General features: G+C 35.4%; 1 protein-coding gene and 1 long non-coding RNA gene across 3 annotated transcripts in view; both read right to left on the reverse strand.

The window, feature by feature from the left end:
- LOC117568731 (potassium channel subfamily T member 2) overlaps window positions 1-24,455 on the reverse strand; it is a 161,739-nt gene that overhangs the window by 133,801 nt on the left and 3,483 nt on the right. For both annotated transcript variants that reach the window (XM_052004975.1, XM_034249555.2), the window contains exon 2: window positions 21,833-22,537. In XM_052004975.1, coding sequence (XP_051860935.1) covers window positions 21,833-21,912 — 80 coding nt within the window. In that variant the 5' untranslated portion in view covers window positions 21,913-22,537. The remainder of the gene's footprint in view (window positions 1-21,832; window positions 22,538-24,455) is intronic.
- LOC117568740 (uncharacterized) lies at window positions 1,426-1,951 on the reverse strand. Its single transcript, XR_004572171.2, has 2 exons — window positions 1,806-1,951; window positions 1,426-1,633 (listed from the first exon to the last, which is right to left on the reverse strand). It is a non-coding gene; the product is annotated as an uncharacterized LOC117568740 (long non-coding RNA).

Genomic DNA, 24,455 nt, shown 5'->3' on the forward strand with positions numbered 1-24,455 from the left:
ACAACACTCTCAAAGAGGACCCCCGCGACACGAGGAGTACAGAGACCTGCATACATTTACAATCTAACACGGCTGCTCCGCGTATACACTTCTCTTCGCGTTCACCAAACTGGGGTCCCTTCATTTATTAATACACGTTTCCTGACTGTCGACTGCGATTGCGACTGCTACTGCTACTGGCCAGAGGTGGCAATCGGAGACGATGGTTAGTTGTATAGTGTACAGCGTACAGTAATCAATATTTACACGACTAGTCAGCTTGACCCGCTATCGCATTGTGCTGAACTTGTATACACATCGGAAAATTTTTGCAATTACCAACGCATTTAACAAAATAATCAAAATCAAGTAAAAAAGCTAAGGGTAAGGGCGTTACCTAAAAATATACCAAATTTATATATCGAAAAAATACTGAAATATTTAAAAAGCTACAATTTTAAAAAATACCATAGAGTACACAATATACCAAATATCAAAGCAATTAAAATCAACAAGCTGCAGCTGGTCTGTGTCATAAATCATACATTGTACCTCATACACCGCGTGCTTCAAAAATTAAGACTCTAGTTTTTAAATTCATTAATTGTTATCAAATAAAATTGTAGGTTAATTTATAATAATCTCTGCCGCAGATCTAGATAATGGGCACCAAATTATAATACTTTTCAACCGAATAAATTTCGAGCCAAAAACAATTTATACCATTTTGTTTAAATATATCTGTGGTAATCATAACACCAAGCCAGAATTTTGGATTGATTCATAATTCACGTTACATATGCAAAAAAATGTGATTTACACACTTATTAGAATGCCACCATAAAAAAAACTCTCTCTTCTTTCACGTTGATTAATAAAATAAAAAGGTAAAATAAAGAGTACTCAAAAATTACGAAAACATTTTATGTGGTTAATAAAGGATTTCTGTGAATTCTTAGGAATCCACTGGGGCATTGGAGGGAACATTCGTGTAGGTGATCTAAATGATGAAAGTGGTCTGTATTCTTCTAAGTGACCTCTAGTTCTACGCAATAAAGAGTCACTCGCTAATAAACAATGCACAAAAAGAAAGAAATAAGAAATAAAAGTGGGCTCGAAATTTCGTATACACGGTGGCCGCAGATAATTAACGATCAGATAAAAAGAACAGGTCTTGTAACCAAAAATAGCAAACTTTTGTATTATATGCCTCTTTAAAACGAGCTTAGGAGGCCTTCTAGTCTTTGCAAAAATAATTAGAGACTGAATCCTATCTGAATCCTGAATTGTTACCTGAAAACTGGTTACTGATATAGACAAATCGAGATATATTTATATCTTCTGAGAGATTCTCTTCACTCCATTCATTAGATTAAATTATTAAATCCCTTACTTGCTCAAAGTTTCATATATATGAGGGTCGTAGAAAATTATTTACGATTAAGGTTTTCAACAAAATATACACTTGAATTATATTTATTTCCTTTTCATTTAGAACATTGTAGTTGAAATAATCACTTTCCCCACCCTGCGGGCGGTGGTCTAGTTGGTGAAGGTGGTCTTGTGGGAAGACTTCCTGGAATAGCTAATGCAACTGAGCACAGCAGTGCAAAAAGAAATAAATTCGGAATCCACCTCATGGTTAATTGTCAAACTGAAATAGACGATGCGAATTCTATTTATTTTCAAAACGGCTTTGAGAAATTCGTTCCCCGCTTCATTGGATTAAAGCATGCTGCGTTTCAAATGCAAATTATCGTTATGAAATAAATGTATTTTTTGAAACTCAATGTTTCATATACATAACATATATGAAAAATACTTACGATCAGATAAAAACAAGTAAGAAGTGTGGGCTCAACTGTAAGATACTCGCTACCAATTTTGAATAAAAGATAAATAGTACGGTAATATTCTTAAAATATACCAAATAATATGCCGAATAATAATAAGATTTTCAGAAATCATCACTATTATAGTTATTATTATATGTACCAACTTCCAACTCTAGCTTAAGAATTACGCTTGTTATTCGAATTTTGTCAATTTGCGAGGGCTGACGTGGGCATGGCTAACATTTAAATCAAACTTGACCTGCTTGCAAACATTACAAGTCCTACTGGCACAAAGTATTAATACCCTTCTCCCATATGGGTGGGTAGCGGATAAATTAAATAAAATAAATCGATAAGTTTATTTTCTGATATTATTTTGAAACATTTTCGTTTTGGCTGTTCGGAAGAAAACAATTACACGCAAGTCATATAATAATTTGTATTGCTTATTTTCCGAGGCAAATTAATTTTTCTCTCTGCTTGTGGAATTGCAATTTAACTCGGATGTTATAAATATTGCAACCTTATTAAGACCAAGAGTATAGTCATATAATCTAATACAAGAAGCTTACATTACGCTAATTTTGAAAATTATTTACTAATGCGAAAGCTTAGATTCCTGATCCTGATGATTACCAATCTGGCGAAGTGGATGACGACTATTAACATATGACCAATATTAATAAATAAATAGTGAATTATTGATAAAAAAAAAACAAGTTTTGCTTATATGACTACTATTTTTTTTTTCATGAATACCGTAAGTTTATTATTTGATTGTTATCTTGGGTTAAGTTTGTTCGACTTTCATATAGCAAGACGAAAGCGGTAATATACGTACAACATACCAAAACAAATACTGAAATATACCAAACCCAATATATAGTGTAACAAAATACTACTACATATGTTGAAAATATACCACATACAAACTTTATACACTTACTCGTAAACATACCAAAACTATATTTATTTTATAGCCAACTACTTCATTTAAATATGCCATAGTGTATAAAATATATCAATTAAGACCCAAAAGATTATTATTTATATATGTAACTTATAGTCTTCGAGATCTGATGTCCATACACTGGTATGTTGTCATAATGGGGTCAGAAATGTCTCCTTCTAGCTTTCTATTTTGCTTTCAAAATTTGCTAACTCTAGTTAATACTTTGTGGAAATATCGGCTGTTGCCAGTAATTACATGAGAAAACAATTTCTACCTTGAAAATACTTCGAGATGGATACGGTGTGCTTAAGTCTAAATTATATATAGTTATATCTATTACATATATAATAAATATATTTCTTAAAAGACTTTTATTAAATATGATTATTTCATTGGAAACAAAAATAAAAGTTTATACAAAAACTAAAAGTTTATTGATCAAAGTGTTACAATTACTCAGACAAAAAAGTAAAAAAAAAGTATTTAAAGACAACAAAATTATTTTAAGTGGTTAAATAAAGGATGTCTGTGAAAACACAGAAAATTGTAGTATTATATCAATATTATGTTATTATGCACAGAAAAATGCAACGAAGTACATGTGGCCTCGCAATTTCGTACCCACGATGGATAACTATTAACGATAGTTAGGAACTAGTTTAGAACAATTAACATTTTTAGTTGTAAGAAAAGGATTTGCAACAAAATATAGCAAACTTTTGTATTATATGCCTAGAACGTTATATATTTGCTGGAGATTCGGAACATTGCAGTTCTGGTCTTTGGCTAGGTTTTTATACAGTCAGCTGAACACTGAGCACAACAGTACAAAAATAATTAGGGACTGAATCCGGTTAACTGAAAATTAATAACTGATATAGCCAAGTCGACATCTGTTTGTACCTTAATGTCAAAGAAGGTATAAGGGATTCGTTTTACATGTAATTTTAAATCACATGCTTAGTTTTCTATAGAATGAAAGTTATGGTTGCGAAATAAATGTGATGTTTGAAAATCGAGGATTTATATGAAAGCCGTAGAAATTGATTTATGATCAAGGGTTTTAATAAAATATACAACACACTCGAATTATATTGCAATACATTTATTTATTTGCTTTTCATTTAGAACATTTTAGTTGAAATAATCACTTTCCCCACCCTGCGTTCGAAGGGAACGTTGGAGTAGGTGGTCTAGGTGGTGAAGGTGGTCTATATGGATTAAGGTAAGCATTGCCGCTATGGTAGTAATATTGTCCTGGTCTTGTGATACGTCCTGGTTTGGCTAATGCAACTGAGCACAGCAGTGCAAAAAGAAATAAATTTTGAACCCACCTCATCGTTAATTGACAATATTAACTGACATAGACAACTCAAACTATATTTATTGTCAAAGCGGCTCTGAGAAATTCGTTTCCCGCTTTATTAGATTAAAGCATGCAGCGTTTCAAATGCAAATTATCGTTATGAAATAATTGTATTGTTTGAAACTTAACGTTTCATATATATGAAAGTTACTTACGATCAGATGAAAAAAAGTTAGAAAATTATTTACTAATGTAAAATGTTTAGATTCTGATGAATACCAATCTGATGACGTAGATAATTATGATGATTATGTAAGTGGACGATCTAAGGCAACTAAAGCTTCTGAAGCTAATAAAGCAGCCGACGAGGACGATTAACATATGAGCTTCATTAATAAAAAAACATTGATTAATTGATACAAAGCGAACATTGTGTATATGACTATTATCTGGACTTCCCTTTAAATATTTTCTTTCATAAATAAGTTTATTTTTTGATCGTTATCAAAGGTTTAGTAACTTGGGTTAGGAGTGCTCGACTTTGATACAGCAAGACAGACGAAAACGCCAATTACGTATGATATATCAAGACAATTAAGCAACAAATGCTAAAATATACCAAACCAAATACCAAATACTAAAATATACCAAACAAAATACCACTACATATAATATATTGGAAAACTTCCACATGTATTCTTTTTATACTTCAACATAGCAAAACTATATGTATTATAAGGCGAACTACTTCATTTAAATATACCATAGTGTGTACTAATTAATTATTATGTATATAACTTACAGTCTTTGAGATCTAGTGTCCGTAAAAGCAGGCGGACATTGCTATGTTGTCGTAATAGGGTCACAAAAATTAAAAGTTTGATAACTCTAATTGACAATATGTCGATTCTACTCTAATTAGAGACTGAATCCTGTTAACTGAAAATTAATAACTGATACAGCCAAGTCGAGATCTATTTGTACCTTAATGTCAAAGAAGGTATAAGGAATTCGTTTCACATGTAATTTTAAACATTATTTCATTAAATAAAATCACATGATTAGTTTTCTATAGAATGAAAGTTATGGTTGCGAAATAAATGTGATGTTTGAAAATCGAGAAACTCATTTACGATCAAGGTTTCTAACAAAATATACAACACACTCGAATTATATTGTAATACATTTATTTATTTGCTTTTCATTTAGAACATTGTAGCTGAAATAATCACTTTCCCCACCCTGCGTTCGGAGGGAACGTTGGAGTAGGTGGTCTAGGTGGTGAAGGTGGTCTATTTGGATTAAGGTAAGCTTTGCCGCTATGGAAGTAATATGGCCCTGGTCTTGTGTTACGTCCTGGATTGGCTAATGCAACTGAGCACAGCAGTGCAAAAAGAAATAAATTTTGAACCCACCTCATCGTTAATTGACAATATTAACTGACATAGACAACTCGAACTCCATTTATAGTCAAAGCGGCTCTGAGAAATTCGTTTCCCGCTTTATTAGATTAAAGCATGCAGCGTTTCAAATGCAAATTATCGTTATAAAATAAATGTACTGTTTGAAACTTAACGTTTCATATATATGAAAGTTACTTACGATCAGATGAAAGCAAGTTAGAAAACTACAGATGTGAGTGCCCGCTACGCTTTTTGAATAAAAGTTAAACAGAGCGGTATTATTCTTAAAATATACCGATCAATGAACCGATATACCGAATACAAAAATGTACCAAAGGCCATGGATGAAGTACTACATTCGAAATTTATCATAGATGTCGAAATACACCAGATTTTTGGCTAAAGCAGCTACAAAAGTTTTTCTTTTATATGAACCGATATACCGAATACAAAAATGTACCAAAGGCCATGGATGAAGTACTACATTCGAAATTTATCGTAGATGTCGATATATACCAGATTTTTGGCTAAAGCAGCTACAAAAGTTGTTCTTTTATATTATCAATTTCGATATACAATATACAATTTTTATCCGATCACAACCAAATTTTCAAAAATCATAAATATTATAGTTATTATTTTATGTCCCAAAGTTCCCAACTCTAGCTTAAAAATTGCGCTTGTTTTCCGATTTTTGTCGATTTGCGGTGGCGGAAATAGGAAATACAAGTCATACAATAAAACAATAACGTGCAGATCATATAACCATTCGTATCGGTTACTTTCGAGGCAAATTAATTTGTTCTCTTTGCTTTAGGAATTGCAATTTAACTCGGATGTTATGGATATTGCAACCTTATCAATACCAAGAGTATAAATAGTCATATACTCTATTACAAGAAATCTGCAATAAGCTAATCTTGCAAATTATTTACTAATTTTATTATTATTTACTATATATATTCTTGATCAGCGTCAACAGCCGAGACGATCTAGCCATGTCCGTCTGTCCGTATGAAACTCTGGATCTCAGAGACTATAAGAGATAGAGCTATAATTTTCGATAGCATTTGTTATGTTTGCACGCAGATCAAGTTTGTTTCAAAATTTTGCCACGCCCCCGCAAATCACATAAATCAAATTGAAAGCATAATTTTAAAGCTAGAGCTGCGAATTTTGGTATATACAATAACAATAATAGTATTTATGGTTCCTGAAAATTTGGTTGCGATCAGATAATAAACGCCTTCTTACTAGGCGTCTTAGTTGCCTTGGCCAACAATCTGCTATATTGTGCTGACTATGGTATATTTTGAATATGGTACTATATCGATATACCGAATATACCGTTTAGTATAATTTTAGTATTTTATAGTATTTTCGGTATATTTTGAAAATAATACCGCAATATTTTGCTTTTATTCAAAATGGGTAGCGGGTGTCTCACAGTCGAGCACACTCGACTGTAGCTTTCTTACTTGTTATATTTAAGCATACCAAAACTATAAGGGTAACTACTTCATTTAAATATAATATCGTACAAAAGATAGCTGGTGTACATACAAACAGACAGACATTGCTGTGTTGTCGCAATAGGGTCAGAAATGTCTCCTTCCAGCTTTCTATTTAGCATTAAAAATTTGCTAACTGTAGCTGAGACTATGTTGAAATATCAAGTGTTGGTAGTAATTACATGATATAAACAAATTGTATCTTGAAAATATTATAAGCCTAGATTAAACACAATTCTATCTATTATACACGTATAATGAATTGAATCCACATAATTTTTCTTTTGGAAACAAATATAAGAACTTATGCAATACTACAAAGTTTATTGGTCACAGTGTTACAATTACTCGGATTAAACTTAATTTGTAATAATTAGTATCAGTTATCGAATAGATTCTATTCACAAATGGTAAATTATCATACATGTTTTGAATAATAAGAATGTTTTTAAGTGTAGCAAATTTACCTCTTAAATGAAAGAATTAAGCTGCTGTAAAAAATTTAAGTCAATAATATAAAATTTTAAATATAATATATTATTTATAATAATCCTTCAAATTATATTATGCGTATACTAATATTCATTAATGCTTTTATTCTTATGAAAGTGAATTTGTAAGTCGGTATTTATTGTTTTACCTTTGGAATTTCGCATTTTTTCATAACACAACAGCTGCCAATGACGCGAACGTGGCCAGCCACTGCTTTCCATTTTTTCATTTGAGTTGTGAGTGGAAGAAATGTCGGAAAAAAATAAATTCAAATTCCAAAAAAAACTAAATTACATAAATATAAGTTGGACAGGCAAACAGGAGTAGAAAAAAGGAACTTCATTCATCCTCCTCTACCTCCATCCACGCACATAAATTATATAATATTCGACGCTGGCTGGAATTTATGATTTTCTATTTGATGACTTTTCACGGCACTTCCCACCACCGGTTTTCCGGCTGCAATTGTTAGGCAGCAGCATCAGCACTTTTCATAAAAGTCAATATTTATTTGGTGTCGATTCTTTTTGTTGTTGTTGTTGTTGTTGTTGTTGTTTGGCGGCATTTGTTTGCATTGTGATTGACACATTGCGTTTAGTTTGAAATATTGAAGAGTCGGATATTTGATCTAGTAGTGAGCTCAACATGACGTATACGCAATATGACGCATCCGCAATGTGTGCGCTTTAAAGGCAAATTTAATATGGACTTAATTGTGAATATGTAGATACACAAAAGTAGTATTAGGCAAATCTCGGCAGAAAACGTAAGAGAAATGCAAAAATGTGCGAGAAGGCAAGAAGGTGGCAAGGCAGTGGCATGACCAAAGTTAAGGTTTAATTATGCAAAAGGTAAACGTGACAGGAAGCTAAACCGAGCACGGCTGAAAGCCGAGAGCACTACGTGCTGCCAGCTGCCTCAGTCTTGTTAAACTTTAAATATGCCAAGCCATGCAGTGGAGGAGGAGCGAGCGAGCATATAGCAAGCACACAGCGAGCAGGAAGCAGGCGCAGGAGCAACAGTCACAGCTTTGTCGTAGCTGCTCGATATACGCTTGAGGGCTAATTGAACGCCATTTGGCTGGACAGTAATTGATGTATGAGCCAGTAGAGGTCCTGACGTACCTTTGGGAAGTGCACAAATGTCTGCACTGGGCCAACCATTGCTCTATATCTTCCCCTCTCTCTTTATCTTTATCCATGTGGGCTTGGGTCAAGTACAAGCGTGTAACCGCTGTTTTGTCCGCAGTTTCTGGGACAACGAATTGTATTGTTTTGACCATTACCACAACTCTTTCAACCTGCTGTCTGCTAAGGTCCCTTTGTTGTTGTTTCCTGGCCTGTACAGCTTTATGGCTCACAATGCATTTGATTGTTGGAAATTTAAAACCCTTCTCCATTAGCAAATTGCAAAGAAGCGTGGGCAGTCAACACACATACACACAGAGAGAAAGGTCAACATGATGGGCAGCCTAATGAAAAACTCGCATCAATACTCGCACCAAGCCGCGTTTTAACCTGTCCTATCGATCCACCCCCCTCCCAAAAAAAAAGAAAGAAAATGAATAGAAAGAAAACTAAAGCGTGACTGTAAATAGAGTAAGGAAGCAAACTCGACCTGCAGCACTTTGTCGCAAGTGTGCACTGGGCACTCGCAATCAAACAATCTGAGGCAGTAGCCGAAGCCGAAGCCGATGGAGTGAAGGCTTTCTGTGAGTGTATATTTTGCCCGTCTATCAATATTGGTCCAAGTTGCTTCTATTCTTAACCCATCGTTGAGCCAAGTATTTGCTATGCCAAGTGTTTGCGCTGCTTTCACGCCTTTCCCATTGCCACTTTTTCTTCTTCTGCTTCTGCTACTCCTACTTTTGCTAGCTGCTTGTATTCACACTCATTATTGAACAATCAAGTTGCAGTTCAAACAAGCGGGGAAAGCGGCAAAGTAATGGCATGTCTAGTTACATTGCAGACGCATGCTTAATTTCAATTTAATTACTTGCCACAGCAATTAAGAAGCCTCAACAAAAGGTCACCAAAAACAAGAACCCTCCAGCTAATTATGCAAAAGGCCGTCGTAATGAAGCGCTCCAAATGTGTCAATTGCCATTGCAAATGAACTGAGGAAGCGTTTACAAAAAAAATGGGTTTAAATTGTCTTCAAATGGAACCGTTTGAATCTTCAAAGTCCAGTAATTAAAACATTTCAAATTATTCACCAATCATTAACTGCAGCAGAATAATGTGCGTATAATGTTTTTATAATTTTTTCAAATTCGTTATACGCATTGAAGTTATTCAGATATTAATTCTAGCAGTCATAAAAATATTTAATGTTCAAAACTTTTCTTAATTAGATTATAATTTCAGCAGTACTGTTAACAACTTTTTTAATTGCGAATTTATCGTCTATTGAGAAAATAATTTTATTGCTACACATAATTTGATTTTGATTTTTTCGACTTGTTTAATAATACTGAATAATTATAATGCCTAACTTCAATTCTCCATCAATTTTATTTTCTTTAACTTTTGCTTGCGTGCTTCAATTATATTAAATAATTATAATTCCTAATTTGAAGTCTCCTACCATTTTTAATTTTCAATTTAACTTTTGTTTGCTTCTTTTAATAATATTGAATAATTATAATTCCTTGCTTTGATTCTCTAACAGTTTTCCATTTTTTTTTTAACTTTTATTTGCCATGTTTTAATAATATTGAATATTATAATTCTTGGCTTAAATTCTCCACGAGTTTTGTTCCCCTGTACGATTTTAAGAGCCGGTTCGATAACAATCTGTTGCTCAAACTGTTTGCCTGACAACATTACTCAATTGTCGTGTTGAGTAATTAATCAGCTGCTTGACGCAAGGACTCCACGTGCAGTGCTCTCTCTGTGGACAGAACTGGGCTAATACTTAATGCCTAATGAGGATTTAGCACAATGGGGAAACGAGAACGGAAACGGAAATGGAAGTTGTAAGTTATCGCATATGCATATGCGTTACTTCTAAATGCCTCGCATCTATTTATATATAGACTTCACGACGTCATTGTACTATTTATATATGTACTTTATACCCAAAGCCAGCTGGCAACAAGGTCTCCAAGTGTGTTTTGTGTGTGTTTTTCTGTTGACCTATCGCATTTTTTCTGTTCTGTTCGGTTTCTTAGGGCAAACAACATTTTGTGTCGCCCCCACTACCACCACGTGGCACGCCTCATCAATGAAATAATACTTATAAATAAATAATTATGTATGCCCTTGAAACTATTGGATAGAATGAGGCAAATACATACGAGAAGTTACCGCAGCAATTTTCTAAAGAATTTGCTGCCTTTGATTCTCGCAACAACTTCACAATACACTTCGAGTGAGTGTGTGTATGCGAGTGTGTGTGTGTGTGTGTGTGTGTTTGTCCGGGTCCAGCCAAAAGCAGTGAGAGTGGAAAAAACAGAAAAAAGTTCAAAAATCAATCAACGTGCGAAAAAGGCAATTTGTGGCAGCCACTGAGAAAAGAGGGCAGCAACAACAACAACAAATGCTTGAAAATTCTATTATGAGCAAAGTTCCGGAGCTCAAACCGAAGGAGGTGTGTGTGTGTGTATGTGTGTGTGGTGTGAGTTTTGGGTGTGTGAGTTTTTGGTATGCCGCACCTTAGCAAGTTGACAACTTTTGTTTTTTTTTTGTTTCTGTGTAAAGAATAAAGCATAAAATCCAAACATAATATTAAAGTTGCTTACTTTTTATGTCTTTTTCTCATTTCGTCTTCACTCGAAATGTTGTTGATGGAGCGAAGCTTCATTGAATTCCCCAACGTGACGTTGTTCAATGACGCATTTAATAGCTTTGCTTTTGCCAGTTTATTGTGCTGCGTACTCCACGAGGCGCATTCTTTTCAATATTCCTGACAAATTTTCATTGTGCGCGCAAATTAGCTGAACAACATTTTCTTCCTCCCAATTGTCATTTTCCCATGCCGCAACAACAAACAACCACACACACACAGTGGCAACTGGCAACTCGCGTATATACAACTTAATTATTGGCCATGCATGAGCGGCAGTTGGTTGCTTTTAAATTTTATCAATTACCTGGCAGATTTCATTGGAAATCTCGCCTACTCGATGAAGTCCACGTTGCAGTTCAGTGACGATTTCGCAATGGTTGTTTTGGTTTCTCTCGTTGCTGTTGCTGTTGCTGTGGGGCAGCCCAACCAAGCGGATATCCTTTTGAATTTCAAATCAAACCAAATCAAACCGAATCAGACCAAGCCAACTGGAACTGAAGGATACTGTGTTCGCTTGCCACACTCAGTCTCAGTCTCAGTATCCCAATCTCCCAATTCAGCGACGCGTTGACTGGGATCGTTCACTAGCTGGCTTCTTTGCCAAGACGGAAACAGTCAAGGACAGACAGACTGAGAGACAGACAGACTGACAGACAGACAGACGGACAGAGACTGACAGACTATTGTGAAGCCCGAATTGTGCCGTAAACGCGAGAGAAGCCACAATGATGCCAGCGATTTATGCAAATTTTATGATAGCTGTTAAAAAAAGATGAAAAATAAAAGAGCGCGCATCGTTTGCAAATAGAATTTTCATTACACAAAAGTGAAACAACTTTCTGACTGAAAACTATGCATATCGATACAAGTATTTGTTGCAATCAAAGTTCATGCGAAAGTTGCAGATGTTTTGTGCATTTCAATGATGTGCTCTAAATATTTTATATGTAAGTTAGTTACAATGTTTGTAACTGGCAATTGATAGTAATTTATTCTAATGGCGCTACTCTATATACCAATTTAATATTTAGTATTCTATGGTGCACTTTAAATGAAAATATATGATAGGGATATAGAAAATATAGCTTTTCATATAGTATTGTTTTGTATTCTTGAAATATTTCGTCTCAGCTGTTGACACTGATCAATAATATATACACTATAAAGATACAAATTCTTAAAGTAAATGCCATACTTTAAGTTCCCACCTTGATTCGACAGAAATTCCACTCGATTAAGGTTGTCATTAAAAATGTTCGCAATATTTGCCACAAAGCGATAAACAGTAAATAATCTTGGCAACTGCATTCAAAACCATTGTTAAATTAACAATTTTATAAAGTTAATGTAAAGCGGAAAGCAGATTAAGTTTACTTTGTTAATGCAAGAATGAGCAGCTAAATATACGTCATTTTGAATTGTGCAAATAAATAAAACTACAGGAGCCGTCTTTTATGGCAAAGCATAAAATTGTAAGTAGCTGCTTAAACAGCTATATTCAGCTGCAATATAGAAAGAACAGCTGAGCAGGCATAAATATGCAAGTGCATTGTGTTGAGTTTAATATTTTGCTTCTATTTACTGCCCACAATAAAAATGGCAATGGCTAAAAAAGGGAGACACCACTCTGATTGACAAGGTTACAAAGGTCTAAAAATAGAAGTTAATATATGCATAAAGCACAGTTGGTCCGATACACACGCAGCGACCCCGTTCAGGAGTGCACTTGTACTTCAATCTAATCCCTCAAAGGCCGCAAAAGTATGCGATTACTTTGAGCTTGTATTTCTTGTTGCACAAGATAATTATAGACTAGCTCTAGTATTTGCCCCAAACGGAGTTGTGTATTTGTATCTGCATCAAAGCATCTACAAAAAAAAATGCAATCTAGGAACTTCAAGCAGGCAATTCACAGACATCAAATATGCTGAGTTGTGGCACATACCAGGGCTACCTGCTCATCAGGGCTGGGCAACAACCAAGGCTCCATGCAAATGATTGACGCCTCCCCGGACTCGAAAGTGCTCAAAGTTTTATGATTACATGTGGGTACTCAGTGGATTTGTAAAATTAACTGCAAATGTCTGCGATATTCATACTCATATTCATATCAGTGATAATATACGTGTGTGTGTGTGTGTGTGTCAGAACCTGCACTCGAGATTGCTGTGGCTGCTGCTGCTGCGAAGCAACTGTCAAAAGTTTTGAAATGATGTTGCAACTCCCAGTTCGCACACTGCTTGTAGTTTATATGAGGCAAGTTTTGCTTACGCAATTAACATACGAGCCAAAACTGTTTAAGTTTCAGCTTGTTTTTAATGCCTAAACTTCAATCCGTGTAATGCACGCTAATGGCAAAATCTTTAGCGTTCTAATAGCATTCAGATGAAGTTCAGCTAGAGATGACAGCTTGTCACAAAAGTTCGAAATTAGTATAGCAAACTATAGCACTTTATTTTCAAAACTTTCAGTCAACGTTAGTCCAGCTTTCGCGACCTTTACAAAATTGTTGTTACACTAAAAAAAATGTCAAATATTGTAATATATATTTTTATAATTTTTCTTAATATTTTTGTATTGTAGTCATCTGGTGATTACCTTAATTTTGGAATACATACATAAATTACGGTTTTATATTTATTTTCATAATATTTTTAAACCTTAAAAATTCACCACAATGCCATTCGATCCTGGTTCATAATTCATGAAGTGGAAACAATATACGTTTTATTCAATTTTGTATGATATAAGAAATTTAAAAGTTTGAGTAAAGTAATCTTTTTTTGTCGTGTTAAGATTTGTCAATATTAAAATTAAGAAATTGTCGTAAGGCATTACAATTATATTTGTTTTCATATTGTTTTTCATGCAAACCTTGAATTAAACTAAATATTAATACTATCTTATACATTTGAATGAAACTTTTCCAACCTATAATATTACTGAAAGAAATTTGAAATGTAGTCCTTGTCGTTTCCTTAAAAATCCCTTAAGCTTGCATTGCCTTAAGCAAATGAGCATCTTTATTAACTAATAATGTTGCAGCAAATGACCAAACGTTGACTTACACATGGCTGGCTTTCAGTACACCGCCTAAAAATAGATGCGCTTTAATGATTCTTTGCACAAACGACTAAATCTAAGCAGCAGGCACAAGGATATGTCACGATTCCTTGGCTCATTTGCTGCCAATGATGATGGCAGCAAGGCGATTTTTCTTTCAATTGCTTGGCCACGTGCCAAGCTCAATTTCCCCAGCGTGTCATCTCTAGCGAGGCTCTGCTGTGTCCCAATTGGACAACTGCTGTTGAGTGCAGGACTTCTTACTTTTTTTCCTTTCCTTCTTGTTTTTTTTTTTTGCCCCTTTTGTTTTGCTGCCACGCGCTTGTTTACACAAAATTGTGTTAAACGTGCGAAAAACAAGTAATTTGCCATTACTCAGCCGCATCCGCTTCCTGTGCTTTTTTTACTCCCACTTTTCTGCTTTCAGTTCGGCTTTTGAGGGACAGAGAGAGAGCTCTGTGTTGGCATCTCTCTCTACCTTTGCTTGTCTCGCTTGGCCCCTACTTAGATATAATGAGGAAACTTTTCGCTGGATTAAACAACGTCTGCTTTAGGGAACCCTTTTTATTTTTTTGGTTGCTGGTTGTTGGTTGTTATTGTTGCTGTGGTTGTTTGGCTAAGTGAAACACACTCGTTGTTGTTGTCGTTGCCTAATTGAGCAGTTTTACTCATCTTACGCTATGCAATTTCGTGGCTTTTTTTCACTTGCTCGGAATATTTTCCGAATCATTTCAAGTGCGCACTTGGCCATGAAAAATCTTTATGGCGAATTTGCTGTTAATGAAGTCAAAGTGGTTGGGGGGCAAAGTAAGAAAGAAAGCGTTTTCTGTCGAGGCATCATTTTTCAAGTGTGTTGCTTTTGCGACCTCTAAACTTTTATATCGAAAGGGTTTTTGAAATCACATCAATTAGGAAGCAGACACTTCTTTGCTAGATTTAATAAGTGAATTTCATGACACTTTTGACGGCTGCAAACAAATTAACAGATTCCATCACGTGATATCGTTAAAAACGAAGCCAAGCGAAGCCAAGTCAAGCTGCCATCCTGTAAGTCATTTGGGCAGGCAATTAAATGGTGCCCTGGGGTCTGCATAGTTTATGTTTCTTGTGCTCAAACCTATAAAATTTTGCATTTTCGGTTATCGTAAATCTTCGAAGCTGTCGTCAGCATTGACGATATACAATGAAATGCCACATTTCGAGTATATATGTATAACTTACTGTATATACCCAAAAAACATGTTTAATATTTTACATGGCGGAAACAAAACGTATGGGCAAAAAACCCAAAAGGCTCCCACAAAAGGTGCCACAAAGCCTTTAAGCCCGCACAAAAAATAAGCCTTGCCAAGAGCAGCAGCTTAAACGAAGCCGGCATACGCTTCGATATAAGTAATGTAGATACAAAAAAAAGAAGATATATTACCGGGAATGATGTGACCACAGTTCTCAATGATAAAAAAAAGGAGTTGAGGTTGACAGAACAAAGCGTTTGGCCAAGATTATATTAAGTACCCTTTAGAAGTTTAAACGAGTACTTATAATATTTCATTTCTTTTATTTATATTTAGTAGTCCTTTAAATTTAAAATTAGTACTTTTAATTTTTCATTTCATTTATTGGTTTCATTCAATTTATTACCATTTTTGATTGTAATACATGTATAAATGTATATTATATTATATTTATTATCATGAAATTTTTTAAACATTAAAATAAGTTAATCAAAAATGAATTGTCATTATAGAACAAATTACTTCCTTAATTAAAAAATTTGAAAATGATAAATAAAAAAATTGATAGGATCTTATAATTAAGAATTTTAAATGTAGGACTCTAAGCCTAGTAATATAATTCAAAAGAATTTCATTTAATTTAATGCAATAGTTTTGCCATTCAAGTATGTTTATGAAGGTTTCATTATGGCACAAAATAAATAAAAACAAATATTTCATTATGACACAAAATAAATAAAATTCTTAAAACTAAACATTTAATTAATTAGAATAAAAAGTAAATATGTACTTAAACTGCATAAATGGATTTTGATTTAGGCAGAGAATTATTACATAACTTTCAAGTTCAAAATGTTAGTTCATACATCCGCTTTAATACAATTATCATATTAGGAAATTTTTAAAAGTCACCTGCACATAGATGTCTTTCTCTTTAGAGGTTTAAGGCAAAAGCAAAATACTCTCTTTGAAAATCGTGTAATTATTAGATTGCAATCAAGACAACAACAGAGCGCTTAGTAAGTTAAGTAAACAGCTAACGAAAATACAACTCTGCAAAGTCGGCTCTCTCAAAAAAAGAAAGAAAATAAAGAAAATATTTACCAACTGTTTGCTATGATAAGCAAATTCTGCGCTTGATGAGAAAACAAAGAGAACCCAATGGTTTTGGCAAGGTATATATGTATATAGCATATAGTATAACAAAAGACGTGGAGGCATTTGTGGAAGCATCAGTGAGCCAGTGGGCCATGATGTGGCAAAGAAAGACAGGAAGAGAGAGAGAGAGAGAGCCAATGCGATGCATCGCGATGGGTGGTTAGTTGCGTTAGGTTCACGTGGCAAGTGGCAAGGGCTTGTCAGCGGGGCAAGTGCTTGGCACGGTCTCTCTACGTGGCATTAGAATGGCAACTGCCACGGCCACTTACGCACGTCTCACGTCGCAGTCAGCTGAGCAATTCGGGCTTATAAAAAATTAAAATATTTACGCCACATTAAATGCAAAAGGGCGAGAGCAGGCATTGGCAACAAAATATGATTTTGTGCCCGACGACACGCCACATTCTCACACACACTCGCACACACACTCGCACACACACACACTTTGGCATTTTATGACTCTGGCACATATACGCATCGAGCGTTACCTTATGGCACCGCTGGGAGGCCCGAATATCGCGAACTACGCGGCGTATGCGCAACTAATTTAGTCATATTTAAACAGCTTAAACAATTTACGCACTCTTCCATTGCTTTATTTAACAAACGATATCCTATAAGTCCAAACCATGCGCATAATATAAGCAGCCGAACTAAATGGCGAACTAACGCTAACAGTTAGCTGAAAATGGCCAGCAGGATGATGAGCAGGTATTAAATTGACTGTCAAGAAATTCTTTAGATAGTATATGCCCGGCTTAATTGGGCAACGAAAGAATGAGTTGTTCACAACGAGATGGCGATAAAAGTTACCAAACACCTTATTCGCAACGGGGCTATTTAAAAATTGACACCCATCCAGTTTATCCAAGCTGTACATATAAGTCTGAGACTTAAGAGCACGTATTTTGATGCCAACGTTGAATTTCGTTGCTGTTTTGATCACCTTGAATCGGAGAAGTTTATCGCTGCCCACGACTGGCTCAAAGTACTCCACGAACTGAACACGATCCGAGCTGGTTTGAAGAGATTCCATTGTCAACTGCATATTGCCGCGCTTCAACACCTGATAAAAAGTTTGAAGTATGATAAGCTCTAGCAAAAGTAAGTTAAATTTACCTCCTCCTTGGCAAGCACATTTATTGCGAAGCACACCACACAAAGCACAAGCAAATGAGTTTCCACAGAACTATTCAACATGCTGACGTTGCAACTAACGAGTTTTCCCTCGACAACTGTATTATTATATGAACGTATTTAGGCATGAAAACTCTTAGTGAATAGAGCTATTAAAAAGTGTTTAAATGATTCGCCAAGCGGCAACAAAATAAACATATAACAAAACAACATCATTTGGTTTAATTAAACGCCAGTTAATTGAGCTTGGCCATTAGCTTAACATATGAGCGATGTCTCGTTAGGCTGTATGGGGATATTATGGAAAATTACAGAATTTATTGAGAAGCATACAAACTTTTCAACTTTCATTATTCATATTCATTATTCATTTCCATTCTAATGATATTATCTATTATTAAATTTGATATTCCTTTTTATTTATTTTAATAATATTATATTATATTTTCTTACAAATTTCTTTGTTACATTCTTCCTTACTTAAACTACAATACCCGTTTTATTAGAGTATGGAAAATGTTAGCAATTATGAGCTTACGCAGTGACGTTGTTGGTTGTCGTAGAAAATAGTTTTGGAATACATTAAAACAAACTTTATGAAACTGGAAAAACAGCAGCAGTTAATTATCTTAAAAGTCATTATGCAAAATAAAACATTATTCATAGAAATGCGACGAGCGCTCAAGTTTTATTTCAAGTGAAAAACAGGCAACAGCCTGGAGAATAGATTTGCACATTTTGCGCAAAGACTTAATGATATTTCATGCACTTCACTTTTACTACAATTCCATTTTCGTACTTTAGCAAAGCATCAACTGGGATAATCAAAATAAATGTCAATGTAATTGGCAATTTCAGAAATTTTATTTATTGTACTGAACCTGATAATTGCAATCAACTTCCATGATAAACGGATTCTTGCTTTTTGGCGTATTCATGCGGACATTTAAGCGATATTTGCCAACAGGATGTTGCATTGTAAACGAGTTCATCATAAATCGATTATTTATGTAATAAACTCCAGGCAGGACTGGACACAAGAATTTCGTATTGTTCACAATAATGTGATTGTAGATGCGCGAAAAGACTTTGTTCATTTGCGGATTGTTGAGAAATCGACACGCATCCTTGTACTCAAATTTAAATAGTACTCGCTCGATAGTCTTCGAATGTACCTCGATTTTGATCGTAAAACTCGACACAGCTTTGGTCAAATTGAATTGACTAAGGTCAGGAACATTAGGCACAGTCTTACATCCAGTTACATAATCCTGATCACATTTTAGCTGCGCCGGTTCAATGTTGAATTTCAAATTTTCATTTCGAAATATCTTGGACGAAAACAAAAAATTAAACTTTTGATATACAAACTATATAATATTTACCTCCTTGCCGGCAACAATTTGTGCACACCAAAATATGGCAAAATAATAAATTATGACTGTTTTCATGCCGCTGACTTTCAGACAAATGACTTTATTTCACACAATGGAACACCTTGTTGGACTAATGACCTTTTGCATCAGATCATTAGACCATTAAATAAAGTATATGATTCATATAACTGCTCAAATTAAAAACTAATTTTTATTCACCTCATAGTGTGGTGATTTTCAATTTTGATACCCTGTATTTTCCATTTACTGTTCTTAGTTTCGCTGCTTATCAATCATTTCCATACCCAAAAAAAACGCCACATTGTTGACTCAACGAACAATGAACTACATTGTCTACATTGACATTTTTAGAAATAGAAATAGAGAGAAGGAAAATCAGAAACGTAAATGAAAATTTTCCGCATTTACTGCATTGCACTTATAATCGTCAAGTTTTGTGACATCGATTGCACTCTTGCATAAAATCCAAACAAAATCTGTGAATATCGATTTTATTGCTCTCGCTTCCCGCACCAGAATTGATTTGAATACTCATAGTGGCTGCAAACAAATATAAGTGAATACATCAATGCTCGAATTGAGTTTTGTTTGCGCTTCCCCAAAATACTCATGGCAAACAATTCGGCTTCCGTCTTATTAGGGTTCATTGAGGAAAGCATTTAAGCTTTTAGCTACTTTGTTTGCCTAAGCTTAAAGCTTGGGTTTCTCTAAATTGCAGTTCGAACTTTGATTAATTGGAAATTTAGCTAAAACATAGTTTGATTATAGCAAAAATTGATAATAAAACATTAATCAGATGTATATCTGATTTATGGGTAATGATTTAAGCTACGTTAACTGTCTTTAAAAAAAATCTGTATGTTTCTATCCAAGAATCTTAAGCTTAAAAGCACTAATTTTAAATTTCCCAACATTTTACTATATGTAAAGCTTATTCAACGCTCATAAACCTTACATGATATTAATTTGCCAAATTTGTATATCTGGAATTTATTACATGGATTTTAATCGTTCGAACTAAAGACAACAATTTTAGCTATTTAAACTTTAATCTACTTCTAAAGTGCTTCGACGAAATTCTAGCTTTAAAACCTTGAATCAACATTTTATTCAAAAATAAGATCGAGCCTATTGTTAATAAAAGCTTTTAAAAACGTTGTTTATTCAATCTTTGATTGATTAGGCTTTTAACTAGAATTCAAAAATGTTTTGATAGTTATATTTTATCTTAAAACAAGTAAGAAAGCTACATTCGAGTGTGCTCGACTGTGAGATACCCGCTACCCATTTTGAATAAAAGCAGTATATTTTGCGGTATTATTCCTAACATATACCAAAAATACTACAAAAATACTAAAAATATACCAAACGGTATATTTGTTATATCGATATAGTACCATATTCAAAATATACCATAGGCGGCACAATATGAAAATTACGCTGGTTAGTCATTTTTTTGATTTGCGGGTGGGGAAGTGGGCGTGGCAAAAATTTGAAACAAACTTGATCTGCGTACAAACATAACAAATGCTGTCGAAAATTATAGCTCTATCTCTTTTGGTCTCTGAGATCCAGTGTTTCATACGGACAGACGGACATGGCTAGATCGTCTCGGCTGTTGACGCTGATCAAGAATATATATACTTTATACATTTATACATTTCCTGCCGGCACAAAGTTATAATACCCTTCTACCCTATGAGTAGCGGATATAAAAAAAATTTTCTATTGAAGCCTAAAATTGTATCTTCTTAAACTTTAATCTAAATTTCTATATTTGATTCAAATTTTCAAACATTTTTGCAGAGAGATCAACCTAAAGCTTACTTAAGGGATAATACCGCATTTAAAGTATGTTCGTTAATGCCGCCATTAAGAATTTGCTTCACTCTTACTGGCTGTAATTAAATTTGAAATTGATTGAGGCGATCAGACATTGTGTTGTTTGTACGAGCCATTCAGGGACACAATGAATGCATTAGCATGATTCGGTCATTCATTGTGTGACGTTGGTCATCACCCAGGGTAACGTGCTACAAGCCATATCACTCAGGACACGCCAGGATACGTCAGAACACACGCCAGAATGTCAGAACGTCAGAGGGCCCAGAACTCAAACAGTCGTAGGTTTGCCATTTGCAGTTAATGAATAATTGAAGACGTGCGCGATTATTGAACCGAATCGCAGTGCCGCCTCCCACCACGCCCACTCGCCCCCAAAAAACATGTCAAGTGAAAATCGATTAATCGATTTGGCCGCAGTGTGACATGAAATATGTACGAATACTGACGGCACTCACTGCTGCTGCTGTGTGTATGCAATTAAAATTATATTTAGACGGCGTTTAATTGCAATTAAAAAAAAAAAACACTAAAAAAACACATATAAAAAGCGAAAATTGCAGCAGATGTCTGTCGACTGTCAGACAACTGGGCGTATGCGCAATTTTCCTAATTGTGACCAAGTGCGAGAGAAGTAGTAGAAGAACATTGCTGAAGTTGGATAAGTGGTCACAGCTGCGGGCTGTGTGGGCATAAAGTTGGTCTCGTCTCATCATTAGAAAACTTCACTTACCTTTCGCCATCATCGTTGAAAGAGAAATCGCCGAGCAGCAGATCACGGAAACGATAACGAGGCTGTAAAATGCGTGACATGTTGTTGCTGCTGTTGTTGTTGTTGTTGTTGCTTTGATTGTTGTTGTTGTTGTTGCTAGTGCTGTTGTTAATGTTGTTGCTTGTGCTGTTTGCGTTGGTGTTGGCGTTGCCGTTGTTGATGTTGATGCTTGTGGTCGTTATGCTTGGCACTCTCAATTCGGTGACTGTTATGGGCTCCTCGGGCTCAGTCTCTGTCACTGTCACCGCGGCTTGAAAATCACTAAAGTCCGTCACATTAATTAAACACTCGTTGCGCCAACCGCCAGCAGCAGCTTCAGTTTCACCACCAGCTCCAATTCCAATTCCAGTTCCCGCCAGCCGCGTTCTACGTCCTGTCACGCCCAGCAGCTCATCCTCGCGCGTCGCACTTGTGCCCGTCAGCAGGTAACCGCCACTGGCCCGATTGGGCCGTGGCGAGCGTAGGCGCGTCCACAGATTGGCGAATGTCTTGCACCAGGTTTACACCTTGGCGCCTGCGTGTCCCCCTATCCCCCTCAATCCCCCCGATTTCGCCCCCTCCTTAGCACAGCACTTTGATGCCGTGTCAAGCCAACTGCAATCGATATCAATTGCAGCACATTGTTCATCGCATGAGTAGGCACTCTGTTAAACGTGTTCCAGATGCCTGCAAAGAAATAATGTCACAAACACAATGGTTTAATCGCATAATAGCTTGTGCAAGTCTTAAAAATGTTATGTTAAGCACGTTAAAGGTCAACATGTTATGAAAGAAAAATGATTTGCTAAGTGATTTACAAGAAAAGTTCATTTTACTAGTTGAATACACAGAATACGGTATGACTGGAATGCAGTTTAAGCACAAATTGTATACATACTTTCATAATAATGCAATAAACGATTTCTTTATGATTTAGACAAAACACTGACACAATGAAGAAGTGGAATTCGCCCGATAGAATCATTTGAATTTGATCAGTTACTCAAATAGCGCATGCATTAAAGATAATAGCATTATGTTTTCATGCCTCTCGTTTAACCTTATACATCACGAATATTCAATAAATCGGCGCTAACGATCACGCAGCACGCACATCTCTATCGCCAAAGCAAACTAAAACCCAGCAAGAAAATCCATTTGTTTTCACATAAATCTTCACAAAAGGCGGCAGCACCAGAAGTCGGCAAACAAATCAACGTCAAATCAGTCTCCGTTTTATACATTTCGCTTTTTTTTTTTTCAATAAAACCACCGGCTAAAGGAAACACAAAACAGACACTCATATGAATGGGCAGTCTGAATGTAGGAGTACTCTTGAAGACTGGCTGCAGTCTCCACCTACCTCCCTCCCTCCGTAACCTGGCTGCGCAATCAAATCATCTGGCAAAGCTTTGGCTGAGAGCACGAGCAAACAAATTGCGCTGCCACTTCAGAACGTGTTATTATTGTTCTTCCCCTCCGCCTCCACTTGCTAAGCGGCCAGCCACTTGTTGTTTATGAAAAATTTACGCAATTATTGTAAACACAGCTGTCTGTGTGCTGTCCAGGTGCGAGTCCTGATCCGCAAGCAATACGGCCATATAAATTATTATAATTAGTTTGCTGCCTTTGGCCCCCAAAAAACTTTGGTATCTTCATCTACCATCCACCATCTACATCTATGGTACATCGTGCTGCCAGTTATCGGGCGGCGGGCCATCAAATAATTTAGCTTAAAGTGTTTTTAATTAGTTACAGGCAAATTTACAAAATTTCACCAGCAAAATTTCGCCTGGCCATTTCTCATTTGTCTCCACAAATTGCGCCTAGTTTGCAATTAGAGGCAGTGAAGCAACCAGGAACAAGCGTTCTCATCGTCGACCAAGTTTTAAATTAGTTTTTCAATTATATTTACTGTTTGACGCGTGGCATTCATTTACCAGCAAATCTTTGTGGCATCCAGTTGAGTTTCGTGCGCACACAAGCGTTAATTTATGAGCGCAGCAGCATATGGAAGCTATCCCAGGAGTTGAATTTTCAAATTTAATTAACCATGCGATGTTCTTCATTTTAAGCACTCTGAATTACAATTCTTTATTTATACAATATCTGCACTTCACTGGCATCAATAAATTATCCATTTTAAATCCGCTTTTTATGCACATTAATATTTACACAATATACTTCTTATGGCTGCGGAAGCTGCAACAGTTCAAGTGAACAATCATTAACGTTTTTATTTGCGTCGAGAGGCAAAATGCTTACAAAAAATTTATATCCACACCGGAAAGTAGGCAACAGTTTTTCGCGTTTTGAGAGCGAATTCAATGTGGCGCACAAAAGTAGGCAATGAATTTTCAGCAAGTGCCAGCAAACATGTAAGAGTCTCATTTGAAATGCCGTTTTAAACAAACGCATGCCAATCTGATTAAACGCTTCGACTGCCTGGCAGTAATAAATATGTTAAATTATCGATTCAATGCAAACACATTTTGGTAACAAATTTTAATTAAATTTTGTGCTCGCTGACTCGCCGTCGATGCGTGCCGCCGTGAAAGGCACACGCATTTAATATTCTAATCATTATTTACGATACGGCCAACAT

This window comes from Drosophila albomicans, chromosome 3 (genome assembly GCF_009650485.2).
Source record: "Drosophila albomicans strain 15112-1751.03 chromosome 3, ASM965048v2, whole genome shotgun sequence".
Lineage (NCBI taxonomy): Eukaryota > Metazoa > Arthropoda > Insecta > Diptera > Drosophilidae > Drosophila > Drosophila albomicans.